The sequence below is a fragment of the Strix uralensis genome, chromosome 8, assembly GCF_047716275.1.
Source record: "Strix uralensis isolate ZFMK-TIS-50842 chromosome 8, bStrUra1, whole genome shotgun sequence".
In the NCBI taxonomy this organism is placed as follows: domain Eukaryota; kingdom Metazoa; phylum Chordata; class Aves; order Strigiformes; family Strigidae; genus Strix; species Strix uralensis.
Genome location: NC_133979.1, coordinates 29,229,134 through 29,243,224, shown reverse-complemented (window position 1 = coordinate 29,243,224; position 14,091 = coordinate 29,229,134). Strand labels below are relative to the sequence as shown.

Here is a 14,091-nt window from a genome sequence, read left to right as displayed (position 1 = left end):
GTGTCAGGGCAGTGCCAGGATATGCTGGGGCTTAACAGTGTTCCTGTGACTTAAGCGTTAGAGGGAAACAGTCCATGTTAAATACACTTCACACAAAGCATTCTTCTTAAATGCCTTGTAAAACAAATGAAACATTGGTTAGAAACACATTCACCACTGCTGACCACACAGGTTTTTATATTTAATAGAAATTAAATTAGTAGCTTAATATACATAATGTGACACTTTCCAGTCCAGTAGCTTTCCGATTCTTGCTTTCAAGTCACAGAGCAAATACTGTACAAAAATGATAACAAAGAGCAACCAAAGAGTAAACGCTGTCACTAGAACACTGGGCCCAGAAAGGCTAGGTTTATCAGGAGCTACACACGCCAAAGGATACATAACGATGGACCCATCGTGGTACAATCATGCATTACCGAGGGGTAGATCTACTGCTGGCCACGCACACGCTGGCTGCTGCAGGGCAGGTGGCAGCCTCCTGGGCTGTTTTACCGTGCCCCGTAGCTGTAGTAGTAAGGTTCATCCGGGCGGTATCCATAGGCAGTCGCTGGGCGGCCAGGAACCCCTGGTGATTGACCAAATCCATCAACTCCAATGCTGCAAAAAAAGAGGAGAGAAACTGTAGGTTTCTGTATGGTAGGGAAGGCGCATTAGTGCTGGGGTCTCCAGTTCTTCCTGCCACAGAGATAATTTTGTGAGGCAACTTGGCAAGACATCTTCCCCTTCCAGCCAGCACTGCTCTGTCTCCTCTTCCCTTGGTGGGAAAAGAAATGCTGCAGAGAAATCAAGACAATTCCTATCAAGGAAAAGCTTTCAGGTCAAATAGAAATCCCAGAAGAGTCAGAAGTCTTCTCTTCTATCCTTTTATGGATATACTGGCAAAGCACTTCTCTGCCTCAATTTCTCTCTCTGTACATTAAAGTTAATGTGTCTTTCAGGAAAGGCCTCAAGCCTTTCTGCATTTCTGAAGCCCCTGGGAAAATACCAGCTAGAAATGAGAAAGTGAGAATATCTGGAACAGTAACATAGTTCAGCAAAGGACAGTGTTTCTGGTGGGATACAAGATTGACAGCCAAATGGCAGAAAGAATTCACCATATACTGAAAAGCTATATACTAATGAGACAGAATAATTCATTTCTCATATAGAACAGCATCTTTTACACCTAAAAAGTCACACAGCAATGAATTAGATACTAAAGCACAAGAAGTGCGTAGGGAAAAGTGGCACATATTTCATGCTCAACAGTAACTCTCATGCAGGAGGTAGAGGAAAAATGAACATTGCCTAAGATACTGGATTACCGCCTATTCATAGTTATGTCACTTCTCAACTTCCACTTCAGTAGAAGGACAAATGGAAAAGGATTCTGATTTATTGTCTGACTAAAGATGCATTGAAAGGAGTTGCACTTCCCCTCTGAAGACTGTCAAAACACAAAGAACCAAAGTGCTTTTGGAGTGGGGAAAAGCTGAACCTCATTACTGGCAATTATACATATGGAACATGGGTTATACAACAGTCAGGGCTGGGAAAGGAGGACCCATCCAGAAGATGTACAATGGGTGCGCCCCAGGCCCTGGCTCAGCAAAAAGCTGGCACTGCTGAATCGGTTGGACTGAAAGGGCTCAGCTGAAGTGGTGGGGGACCACGTCCATCACTCCGTCCTCGCAAAGACACGTTCCTCAGATCGTGCCTCCGTGAGGTCCTAGAAAAGGATCCTTGGTGCCTGGTTTCTCAGGGAACTAGTTCACTCATGGGATATTCTGATAATCAGGTGAAGGTGGAAAGTCTGAGGCTGAGATTTGTCCTCTGAGTGGGAGGGGACACAGACAACAAGCCAAACTGCAGAGAAAATTATTCTGTTTCACCTGAATGTATCTTGAAAGTATTTTGCTATTTCCACATCTGGCTGTCTGTATTTGAATTGGCAATGCCCCGTCTTGTAACCCGTACACAGAGCCATCAGTCTGACCTTAAAGGCCAGTCAGTCCCTTCAGCATGGCAAAGGGAAGCAGGGTAGCTGTGGTGTACCCTGTAGCGGTGCGAAGCTATGTGAGCGCATGCCTCCAGCTCCACACCTTCCTCTGGCCACCCAGTCCTTCCTGATTCCACTCCAAAGTACCATTACGCTTCTCCAAGCCCATTATGAAAGGAGCTGGTGACCTCTGAGACACCTTCTCCAGGTCACTCCTTTGTACCTAGCAAACAACAGCTTTCTCATTAGCAGGCTTGAAGCTTTAAAAGGCTCCTGAAAGTCAGGATTAAGAGGAATCCTGTTACTTTCTCTGTATCTAACTCCCATCTCCAGAAACACCAAGCCCTGCACTCACCTTAGTCAGAGGATGGTCCCTGCTTCTACTGCTGTTACCAATTTGCAGTTTGCAAGGGGATTAGGCAGACAGACCTCACGTGGGCTGCCATTAGGTACAGCTTTCTGAACACAGGCCAGAAAGCTCCTCTGAACAAGCCAACAAGGACCTAGCATGAAGCTGACCAATTTGTTTGGCAGTTCAGAAAATAAACAAGTTGAATAACTACTTTAAAACAATGCTGATTCTTTAAGAGAGTTCTTTCAGTATTGTTAGTACTAGGAGTTAATAACAAAGGCGGTGTAGAGGGATTTGGAAGCGCAGAGTCCAGTTTTGTTGTGCTGCTACAAGTTCCCAGTGATGCCACACACGTGTAACACTGCAGAGAAGCAGGACCCTTTAAGGCTACCTTCAAACTCAGGAATGACACTGTTTTATTCCAAAGATCCTGAAAGCATCTACAGTTGATTTACAATGAGAAGGTATTTTAATAGAAAACACTTTTCTGGGTTTATCTTGCAATGTTTTTTTTCCTGTGACTATAACCACATTAGTTGGGGATAAGTTGTTTTTATTACTACTACAGTAGAACAGGGGCTCTTTGCGTTTCTGCTAACTACTGAAAACTTCATTTTGGAAAGATGTTGTCGGTGAGCGAGCAGGCTGTGGGCACTGCAGGCCGCAAGCCAAGCTAATAGGGGCCATCCTCGGGTTTACTGTGGCAAAGGAGGACACAACAAATACAGCAGCCTGAGAGACCTGTCTTGAAGAAGAATTTTCTTCCTAAATGTAAATGTGGCTTCTCTGGATGCTGCAGAGTTTCAAGAAGTTTTGGTCAGTCCATTACATACTAAAAGAACACTGGGTTGTTGGGGGGTGAGGTGTAATAACGACACTGAGCCAGGAGGTGGCAATGGGTTTCTATCACTGCAGGCAGAGCTGTTCCAGCTACTTCGAGTTTAGTAATCCTTATTCAAGGAGCTTTCAAATGTATTTAAATTGATAACGAGAGCAGGGAAAATATGGTTTCAATCACATTCTCAGCAAACCATTTTTTTAATATTTTTTTTATAAATGTGTAAGTAATTAGGTAAAGATCCCTAGAGTTTAAACTTTGAGGAGTATCAGTTATTTCCAAATGGTTCAGACATATGTTAGTGTCCTGAAGAAAACTGGAAGAGATGGATCAGCTGATAACTGCTTTGGACAGTTAAAAAAAAAAAGAAAGGAACAGAAAATCACATTAAAACACCTTGATCAAATCACCACTCTCTCCCATCTAAATATTTCTTGTAAGGAAATGAAGGCTTGTCCATGCTTCAGAAAAAGTTGGCTTCATTTTTACATGTTGGTGCTCTTGAAACATACCAGCTTTGCCTACTTGATTGTTTGCACTGGCAGCCCATAGCAAAAAGCTTCTCCTCTTAGTTGAAGGAAAGGCTGTTGAACCCAGGAGGTAACTGAGGGGTAGGGCAACAAAACAGCAAACACGCATCCGTAGACTGAAGTCTGGCTTACTCATGAAGCTGGCAGGCCAAGGGCAGTGACTCCGCAAGCATAACCTACGGAGGTGGAGACAGGGGCTTAAAAACCAAGTCTTGATGAATCCTTGCCACTTCTGCCAAGAACAGCAGAGGGTAGAGCCAGGAAAGATGGTAGCTTTTCAGCTGTAAACACTTGGTGGGTAACGACTGGCCTGAGATCATGATTTGTGCCGTATGTTCTTAGATTTATACCAGCCATCAACTTCAGAACTTGCTCCTAGGAAAAACGTGCCGTTGGCCTTAATTATACAGCATCTGCAGGGAAAGTCAATGCTCAGCACAGCAAGCAGCCTGTCTTCCCAAAAAGTAGGGACGCACAGTTATGCCGTTGAGGCAACAATTCCCATCCCCAAATTGGTATTTTTTCCTCCCATTAGTCAGCCCTGTTCAACTAGGCACCTAGCAGAAGCACATGCAATGCCTGTAGTTGTATAATGGATGCAGATCACACAACACCACAACAAACTCCTCAAGTAAATGACTTCTGCTGTTGCCCTAATCTGCAAGTCATTTAAGGCAGTTTTGTCGCACAAAATTGCGCGCGTGCGCACAGCGAGATTGGTGCTTGCTAACCACGCCGTCAACGCACAACTGTTTTCTTGTGCAAAGTTTACCACCATGCCTGGAGCTGATGGAGTTAAACAGTGAACAGCACAGTTAATTACTATGTACTGCTAACCTCAGTTGCTGGTTCATTTTGAGACCCTTTAAAATATGAACTGTGTATTTTACCCCTATGCACTCTCTTAATGATTTGTTTTTTTTAGACTGAAATCACTTCCAGCCATCAGTTATACTCGAGGTCTCTACACATGCACTTCTCCAAGCACAAATATTTCTTTTTCCTATTGGTCTGCCAGCCCCTGTCAGAGCAAATTTCACTTTAAACTAAATGCTATGATACTTAAAACCTCTTGGATTACTCAGGCTGCTAGTGTGATCTATGACCTTCCCCAAATGACAGCTGAACTTTCCAATTTGCTTGTACTGCTGGGGAACACATGCCGAAGAGGAAAATGTTCCTGATGTGCATGAGTGAGGAGAGATTTCTTAACAGCTCTGCTTATTGATACTTACTCTGATTCATAACATCCAAATTAATATGCCCATCTCGGATCCTAGGTGCCCTGACATAATTTAAAATGTGAAGAGCAACCGTGTCCCCCCTCACAGCAGGAAATGCCAGCCAACATCCTACTATGGCCACAAAATACTTTCCTTAACTCCCCCCTGCACCCAGAGCCTCAGAGACTAGACAGGCTTTGTGGCATGTCTGGAAGACGTGGCAGGCTCAGAGAGGGAGCACTCTGCCAGCAACCCTCTGCTGGGTTCCCGTTCAGGTACCTTCACTGCTCCCGAGTGCATGTGACGGGAGGAGCGATTCTTGAGCTTAGTCTGAACTGGGCTCATTAGCACCTGGGTGCAGACTGACCACGAGGCAAGGCTGCTTTCCATAAGTTTTCCTGATGCGATAGACACCTGAGCCTGTCCACACTAGCGTTCACACTGTTACTAGTGCTGGTGCTGACAAGCTGCTCTAAAACGGGTACTCATTCCTTCAGCATAAGCAGGGCCTCAGAAAGGCAAATCTTGGGTCAGTGGGGAAATTCTTGGTCAAAACTAACCCCTTGAAGTCCAACTGGAAATCGCCCAGTAGGATGCATGACTCTCGGAGCGATCCCAGCAAGAAACACTGCTTGGGAAACAGGCCAGCACACTCACAGAAGAGGCAAGCAGCAGCATGGCAAGAATCCTACCAGACTGTACTGTGAAACACTGTGACTGCCTGTGCAGGCGAAGGTGGCCCAGGAAAAGTCTTCACCTTAGAAGGTGAAATATCAGTTTAGGAGCTTAAACTTTAGGACCAAAAGTTCATCCTTTTCTGCCTATCGGTTTCATGGTTGGTAACCCAAAATTAAAGCATCCTGAAGTCACTGCTCACTGAAAATGAAATCCAAGCTAAACACATAACGGTGCTTCCACCAGAGCCAGGATTTCAGCTCCATTTTTTTCATCCTAAACCTGTTCTAACACCCTATCAATCCTCCCTTCTTACCCTGCTTCAACAAGGCTTATACCAGCCTCATGTCTGAGAGGCTCCCAGCTACTCACTGGGGATACAAGTTTTATAATTTCATTAGAAACTATTTTATTAAAAAATACCTATAAATTTATAATTCACTAGGGCGCCCTGACCTTGGTAAGACCAAGCAAACACTACTTATAGCTCTCAACATATCAGCAACCCTACCAAATCCTAATGAAGGAATCGCACCCAAAGTTCTCCGTGTGCTCAAGTGAGCTGCTGAGAGGGTGTATTTGCAGCCATAAACATGCGGCCCCTGCTGACACACGTGGCACCTTCTTGCTGCCGCTGATCACACCTGCAGCTTTGCACAACTCTTCCTGAGTATAAGACAATGGGGTTTGAACCAGAAGGTTTCCGAGCATCCTTCAGAAGCCTGACATCAGTACAGTTCATATCTCCCTTTATACACCTTATATTGTTTCTAAAAAACACTGTCTTCACTCTCAAAACATCCCCCACCTCACCCCAGGCAGACATTCAGAATTTTGTGCAGCACATCCTTGAAGCCCTCACGTTTCCAGTCTGTGACCTACTCATGTGTGACAGCACCGTTGATAACATACGGTACAGTTACCATCCTATATTGCCTTTATAAACTCTCATGCCATAAACCCTGTAATCTATAATGCTGTATCACGTTCCTGTGTATAACAGACAAAACAAGTTATGTTCGGATGAATACTGAAGGCTGTACTTTTCCCTCAGGAGGTAACTAAGCCATCGGAGTGGCGCAGCAGTCTCTAATCTCGAGACAAGCACAGCATTATAACCTGTACAACTGAGATGCAGTTTATTGTTTATAATACTTGCCAACAAGAGACACAGGAGTTTGCCAGCAGCAAAGTCTGTATTTTTTCTCTCCTCTCAGTAGGTTTTTTTTGTTTGTTTTCAAGCGTTGATGAAAGGTGCTAGACTGTAGGTCTGAGACCACAATTGCAGTGCAGGGCAGCATAATCACGTAGGGGATGCAGCAGAGGCTGCAGTCCTGCTAGCCATTAGGAGATCAGTTAGCAAATGCTGCAGCTCCCTCCCTCGCTCTCTGCACAGAGACCAGGGTACGGAAAGGCAGGAGGAGCTGGGGCACCCAGGCCTTGTCCCCATTGTACAGTGAGGATTCAGGCTCGGTGTGCATCCAAGCACAGGAGATGGGAAATGGTTTTGAATTCCAGAGAATGATCACGGACCTTCAGCTTCTAAAATTATCTTCAGGTAAGAAATATTTCGCTAATCCTTTGCAGGTACCAGCTAAGCACCACACTTTAACCAAGGCTCAAAGCCTGTGAAACTCTTTGGACTTTCTGCTGATACTCACTGTTCCACTGATACTTTACCTAACGCTGGCTGGGATACCCTTTTCATAACACCAGTCACAAAAGAGTGGAGAGCACCAGCAAGTGGCATAAGGCTGGTTGCTTTTTCCCTTGCTCAGAGTCTAGTGATTGAGAAGATGATCCTATTTACTTCTACGTGCCAGCTACCTCTGGTTTTGCTTCACTGACCATAAATTTTCTGCCCTTCAGAGTCAAAGTACAAACCATGGGTTATGGAGAAACAGCATAAAACTGAGACGTCTTAGAAAAAACAATGTTCCTTTATATAATGTCCTGTAACTGTAGATTCTCCCACTACTGGTAATGACGTTAAACTATAAACCACAAGTCTCTTAAATTCTGCCTCTCATGGCCCCAACTTTTTCTCCCCTATCTGTGAAGCTTTTTTCCCATGCTTTCTATCCCTCAAGCTCAAGTGGGAAGGGAGTTTTGTGGCAGGGACTGTGCCTGCACACTGCGTCAAATACCAAGTCCATCTCGACATTAGCACTGAGTATTAATGTTCCTTAAATAGTAATACTGTATCTGCTCAAAAGACAGAAAATGTCAGAATGAACCTGTGCAATAATACTTTAGCTCCCTTGTGCATCATGATACAGCTTTTATGGATATGACCATGTCTCTCCTTCCATGTGATCCAGCTTTCTTCAGTGCACTTAATGACTTAAAGTTTCCAGTTGCCTCTGGACTTAGTGCCCAGTTGTATCTCAGCACAATACTGCTGTTCCTGCCATTTAATTATAAACAAATGCAAATCTGACAATTGAGGAGAAATGAGCCCTGCGTCCTCTGTGTCAGGCTCCAGCTATGCACCAAGCAATAAGCATGCCAAAATTCACTGTTGGGGAGGCAGCATTTTTAAAAAAATGAAATTTCCCAACTGAACAGTAAGAAAGCACTGAACTAAGCACAAATGACCTTGCTTCGCCAAATTCAGCAAGAGCCTTGCTTGAAAGCTGTAGAGCTTGCCACACCAGCTCTGTGAAGGCAGCCTGGGACTTGGGCTCAGTTTCTTGCTCTGTCAGTTACCTGCTGTGTGATCTCAGACAACTTGCTCCTTTTCTCCATGACCTCAGTTTCCCATTGGAGTATTGAAAGAAAAAACACCCCAGACATTAAAGACAGCAAGTGACAAACTACAGCAATGAGAAGACTCGAATTAGACTGACATAGATAGAAAAGACTTCTGCTTATTCTGTAACACCTCTTAAAGAGGAAAACAAGAATATTTCTGATCTGCTAGAAAAGCAACCAATCCAGAATACAGCCAGGGATAAAAATAGCAACTCAAGAACTCAAGAAACTCAAGTTGTTTCATATAGCCATCTTGTTTCTTTGAAGGGCATCAGGACAATTTCACTCGCATTCCCTCACCCAGGCTCACAGCTCTGCCACATGGATGGGGAGTTTCTCAGCTATTCTGTACGGGATTCGTTAAAAGGTCAAGCGCACTGTCAGAGCTGGAACAGAAACCAAGAGTTCTGCCTTCCCATTATAAGCCTAACAGAAACATCTCCTGTGCTTTTGGCTCAACAACTGGCCAAACCCACTGATTAGATACATCCATTTTTAAAAAATTAATTAAGAACTAAAAACAAATAAAAAAGCCCTGAGGAGCAGACAATAAAAAGCAAGACATCCTTTCCTCCCCCTCTCCTTGCACAGTCCAAAGTTATTTCTGTCAACTCCATAACTTGAAGAGTACATTGCCTTAATCTTAAATTAGTGATACGTCTGGCTTGGGAAGGTTTCAAGCATCTCTTCTACTGAGCTCCAGCAATGTCAGTGTTATGTTGGGTACAGAAGCTTCAGGCAACAGCCTGAGCAGAATAAGATCCTGAAGTGGCAACTTGATAGAGGTGACTGGTGTCACTGACTAGATCAGCTCAGGATCTGGTCCACGCCTTCCACTAGCCTTCCCATTTCCAGACGGAAAGTGTTTCTTGTTTCCTGTGCTAGGTTACAGAGCAGGGTCACTGTCAAAATGTACTCTTGAGCTAAGCAGTTGAAGCAGAAATGCAAGTCTTCAGTGCCCTGCATTGAAGGGCTCTTAGCTGGAGAATTATTCCTTTAAATATTTATACAAGATCAAGTCCATGCACTGCCACTCAGCTATACGCTTCAATACAAATGGGAAAAAATGTTCCCTCCTGTGCACAAATACCCAGAAAAGCCATGCCAACAGGTTACTGGCTGATAGTCGTGCTGTCTGCAGGGCTCAGAACCAAGAACCAGGCAACTCCATGTGGATGATAATACAGATGCTGGAGGGAAGGAGGGAGGGAGAGTCAAAAAATCTGTTCTGCTTTGACTTACAGCTGCAGCCAATAAAAGCTCTCAAAGTCTTTTCTGAAAGTTAACATTACTAGGGGATTTGCAGTGTTCACTTGAGCACACACAGCAAATGCAGTTGGAGCATTATTACTGATGAATAAACTTTAAATATTTTTTACCACCATAGATGATTATCCAGATTTCAATCACTTTTATGTATCAACACAGGGCCCTAGTGAAATCACGTCAAAATCTACCCCAAATCAGTGACAATTTTAGTGTAAACCAAGAAGGAAGCAAATCTCTGTCTCTAACTGCTTGCTTTCTTAGTGCTAACACTGGATATATTAGGGAACAAGCCAGATACAAATACAGACATGGAACATTTTCTTGGATATCTATACCTTGGAGTAGCATTATTATGCAAAAATTTCAACGTTAATTAAATGAACAAAAATAAAATGTTTCCAGGCCAAAGGTTGGGCAGGGAGTTTCGAAAAAAATAAAACTTAAAAAGCTCAAAACCCAGAGGGCAAATAAACTCTCTAAACTTATTATTTTTTTAAATCCCACAGTTAAAAAAAATATTCTAGTTTTCCAGAGGGAAGAGAAAAGGGTGGCTCAGTCATCATACTTTAATGGCTGAAGTTGATAAACAGATTCAGAGAATCAAATTTTAGAATCAAAACAATTTTAACTATTTGGCAAAGAAATTAATTTGGTATGTTACATTAATTTTTATACTAGAGACTTGTTCGCAGCACATGTTCAGTTCAGATAATAACCATAAGAAATATCCCACTGATACATGGGACTTTTTAAAACTACTCGTTGTAGGTTTAATTTTGAATCCTGTGAGCGTGCTTATACATAGCATACAAAACACCCTTCACTTTATTACAGTTTTAAATCTTTCTTCGAGGTCTGGCCTTGAAACCACTTGTCTTGATAAAATAGGTCACTTGAAAAAGGAAAGCTCAATAAAATGAATTACAAAACCAACAAGATTAAACTGATTGTGCTGTTTTTGTACAGTGCAGCTGAATTCTGCAAATATGCTGCTGGCTGTGGTTTGGCATTTAACAGCATGCGATCAGTGAGAAGGAGGAAATTTTATTCTCATTAACTGTTGCAGATTTACTGCAGTGAAAAAGGGCTATGTAACCTGAGAAGTGACAGAATGGAAAGATCAAAGCAGCAGTCTGGAAACTAAATAAACCTTCTGGCTACTTCCTGCAAGGAAAATTCACTCTGGCAATGTAAAACAGAGTCCAGTTAAAAACTACTCTCAGTTTTATGAGCTGTCACAGCAGCTTGAGTGGTTTGGACCAGTCAAGTTTAGAACATTATATTTCCTTGTTTTTGTCTCAGATACTTCTGTAAGCAGTTTTATAGTTTCTTTTTCTTTTTTTTTTTTTAAAGAGAAAAATAAAATTCTTTTCTTTTGGTTGAAATCGAGAAGGTCACAGCTAAACTCATTAAAAACAAGCAGGTCTTCATTTGCACATTCCATTCCCGTTTACTACATTTTAATATTTTACTTTGAGATTTATAAGCAATGTACATTTGCTTTAATAACTCTTCCGCATTCTGTTCACTTATTGTTTAATATAAGTGCAAATCAGTTTACAGAGCCCAGATGGCTTGTAACCAGGGAGCCAGTCTATTCCTAGTAGCACATCTGGAGGGACTAAGAGCAACAGACAGAATGTGGGAATTAATTAATGTTACATTTCAGAAGAGACAGACCCAGGTTTGGGGGATTTTTTGGTAAGACATTCCAAAGGACTTGAGCTAACTGCTACAGCATTTTGGTATTCTTTTAAAATTCTTAATAGCCACCTAAACCATGGCGGTTAAATGAGGCCAACTGCAGGTGGAATACAGTAAAATAAAAAGCACCTTAAAAAAAAAAATGTAAAAGAAGTGACTGCAAGTCAAAGAGGCCCAAGCATCCTATATTCCAAAAGGGCTGAAGTGCATTAAAACCTCAGTGCTCTCTTCCCAAACAGCATCTGCGACCTGCTGAAAAAACCTGCACCTTTAAAATATTCCCAAGCAAGCTATTTCATCTCTTAGAATACTAGTGTAATTGTTCAGAGCAATTAAACAGCTCTTACAGTAAATGAAACAAGTGTAACATGACCCTTCATGATTACGGACCACACACCTTGGAGAGGTGGTGTGGTCTGGTCACTGGGGCACTGTGTGAGCAGCCAGGAGAGCACTGCTCTACTCCAGGCTCTGGCACCTGACTTTGGACAAGTAACTTCTCTTCTTGCCTTCAGTTCCCTGCCCATCTTGACTATCGCCTCTTTGGGGCAAGGACTGTGTGTTGCACTGCGGACATCATCTGCGTGTTGGGGGATACAAGAGCAGCTGCTTGGAAGTTGTCCCGATACAGTCTAAGAACAGAAGAATAATAAATAAGCACCCAAGCACATAAAAAAAAGTTGCTGTATGTAGAATACTGGATATGAAGAATATTGTCTTCATCTGGATATTCCCAAATTACAGGCAGTGCTGGGCCCTAATCCTTTAGTGGTGCAGTATGCACAGATCTCCAAACCCTGGAAAATCTCATTCATAAATATGGGTCAGAGAAAAATCTTCTTCCCCTTGAATAATCAGACTCCTGCTCTTTAAAAATGCTACAATAACTGTCCACATCACAACAGCATAATTTGGTAAAATACATATTAGTGACACCTAAACTGGATTATAATATGATCAAGTTGCAGTACTTGATTTCTATAAACATGACTTTGAGAAGACAGTATGAAAAAAAACTCATGAAGTGACAGCTAGCAGGAAATATGACCACTGCCTAAAAAAACAGGGAAAAGACAGAGATAACTCTAGTTTAGTACTGGTGCAGAAACAAATTATTATAAACTACACACAAAAAAATTCAGGCTCGCATTCAAAAGCTCTTAACAATGAAGCACTCACGCTCTGGAAGCACCACTCCCACATTTAAGTACTGAAGAAAAACAACTATACAGTGAATTTTGATTAGGCCATGATCCAGGATCTGAAGAAATCAAGTGAAGTCTTTCAATAAACTTGTCCCAGACAATGATCAAAACCCTCCAAAAGGCTCCTGCTTCCTTATTACTATCTTTTAAATACAAGATCTTCATTCTAAGCATAGGTACCACCTGAATAGGCACTGATGAACAAAAAGAAACTTACCCGACTGTTTCACAGGAATAGTCAGTAAATGTATTGTCCAAATGAGAAGTGCGCTTTATCTCTGTTACGCTCAGCCATATCAGAAATTTAGTAAAGTCCTCCTGACCACATTCAGTTCAACTTCTTTAAAACTAAACATGTAGGCAGTTAGGACAACACAATATAATAAAAGATATGACTCTGCTACCACTAACAATATTTTTGTGGGATTTAAAAAAAAAAATCCACCAAAAATCTCCTTATTTGTCTCCAGAAACTTCATTGGTTCTGGACTTCTCTTTAAGGCTTTTTCAAATTCGTTTCAGTGGGATTTACAATTTGCTAATACTGATGTGTGATAAACTAATAAAACCTGCCTACAAGGTTATAGGCCCAATTTACTAATAAAACCTAATTCAATTCTCTTGGGAAATGCAAATTAAATGGTGTCCAAATGGTAGAAGCTGAGTACAACTCTGCTGGACATACTGCAAAGGCAAAAAAGGGTTGTTGGTGTTTTTAAAATGAAGTTTAAGTATGGAAAAGAAAGTAATGTACGGAACTATCACTATGGTAAAATGTTTGAAAGTAGAATTACGTTGTAATAATAATTTACATTATTAGCTTTTCTTTCCATTAATTAAAAGATTTTATACTCACTGTATGTCCACCTCCAAGACAGGAAAACATGACTGCCTCTATTCAAACGATGAGGAAGGAGAGATGTGGATACTTCCAATTCTACTGTAGCACAGACCCCACACAAGAACATGTTTTCTATCTAAGCTAATCTTTCCAGGAACCGTGAAACAAAGTTTCTTCTGCCACTGATGGCTCTACAGCCTTGCCTGAGGCATCTCACTTTTACTGTGCACTAAGGTATTAGCTTTTCACCACTACAGATAGCCTGCAGGATGGCACTTAGCTGCTGAAAGGCTGGGAAGGGAATATTCAAACTTCTAAATAAACTGTGCACATTACTGAAAATACAACACGGGTGAGAAATACTCCACAGTAGGGTGACCAACTCTTTCAGTCCTTTCCTTAGGAAGAAGATTCTTTGTATCAGCAATGTATCCTGTAGGGTTTAGAGACTACAGCAGGGAAGAGATGAAATCCTAACCTCAATGCTAGAGAACTACAACATGTGACTGTTTTTAGCTAATCTAATTGAAGATGAGGATCTATTACAAGATTGCTATAAATGTCGATGGAGGATATGAGTTACAGGTACAACCATTTAAAAACATTTTGATAAATGTTCACAAAGTGCACATTTGCCAGCACCTGATGCAGTTCCTGTACCTGACCTGCACAGGAGCTATTCAGCTGTGACTCACGACTGGGAGTTCCCACCACATTGC

General features: G+C 42.0%; 1 protein-coding gene across 2 annotated transcripts in view; it reads right to left on the bottom strand.

Moving 5' to 3' along the window:
- Nucleotides 1-160: 160 nt before the first annotated feature.
- The window catches only part of KIFAP3 (kinesin associated protein 3), a 69,535-nt gene continuing 55,604 nt past the window's right edge, over nt 161-14,091 (bottom strand). For both annotated transcript variants that reach the window (XM_074876895.1, XM_074876896.1), the window contains exon 20: nt 161-600. In XM_074876895.1, coding sequence (XP_074732996.1) covers nt 492-600 — 109 coding nt within the window. In that variant the 3' untranslated portion in view covers nt 161-491. The remainder of the gene's footprint in view (nt 601-14,091) is intronic.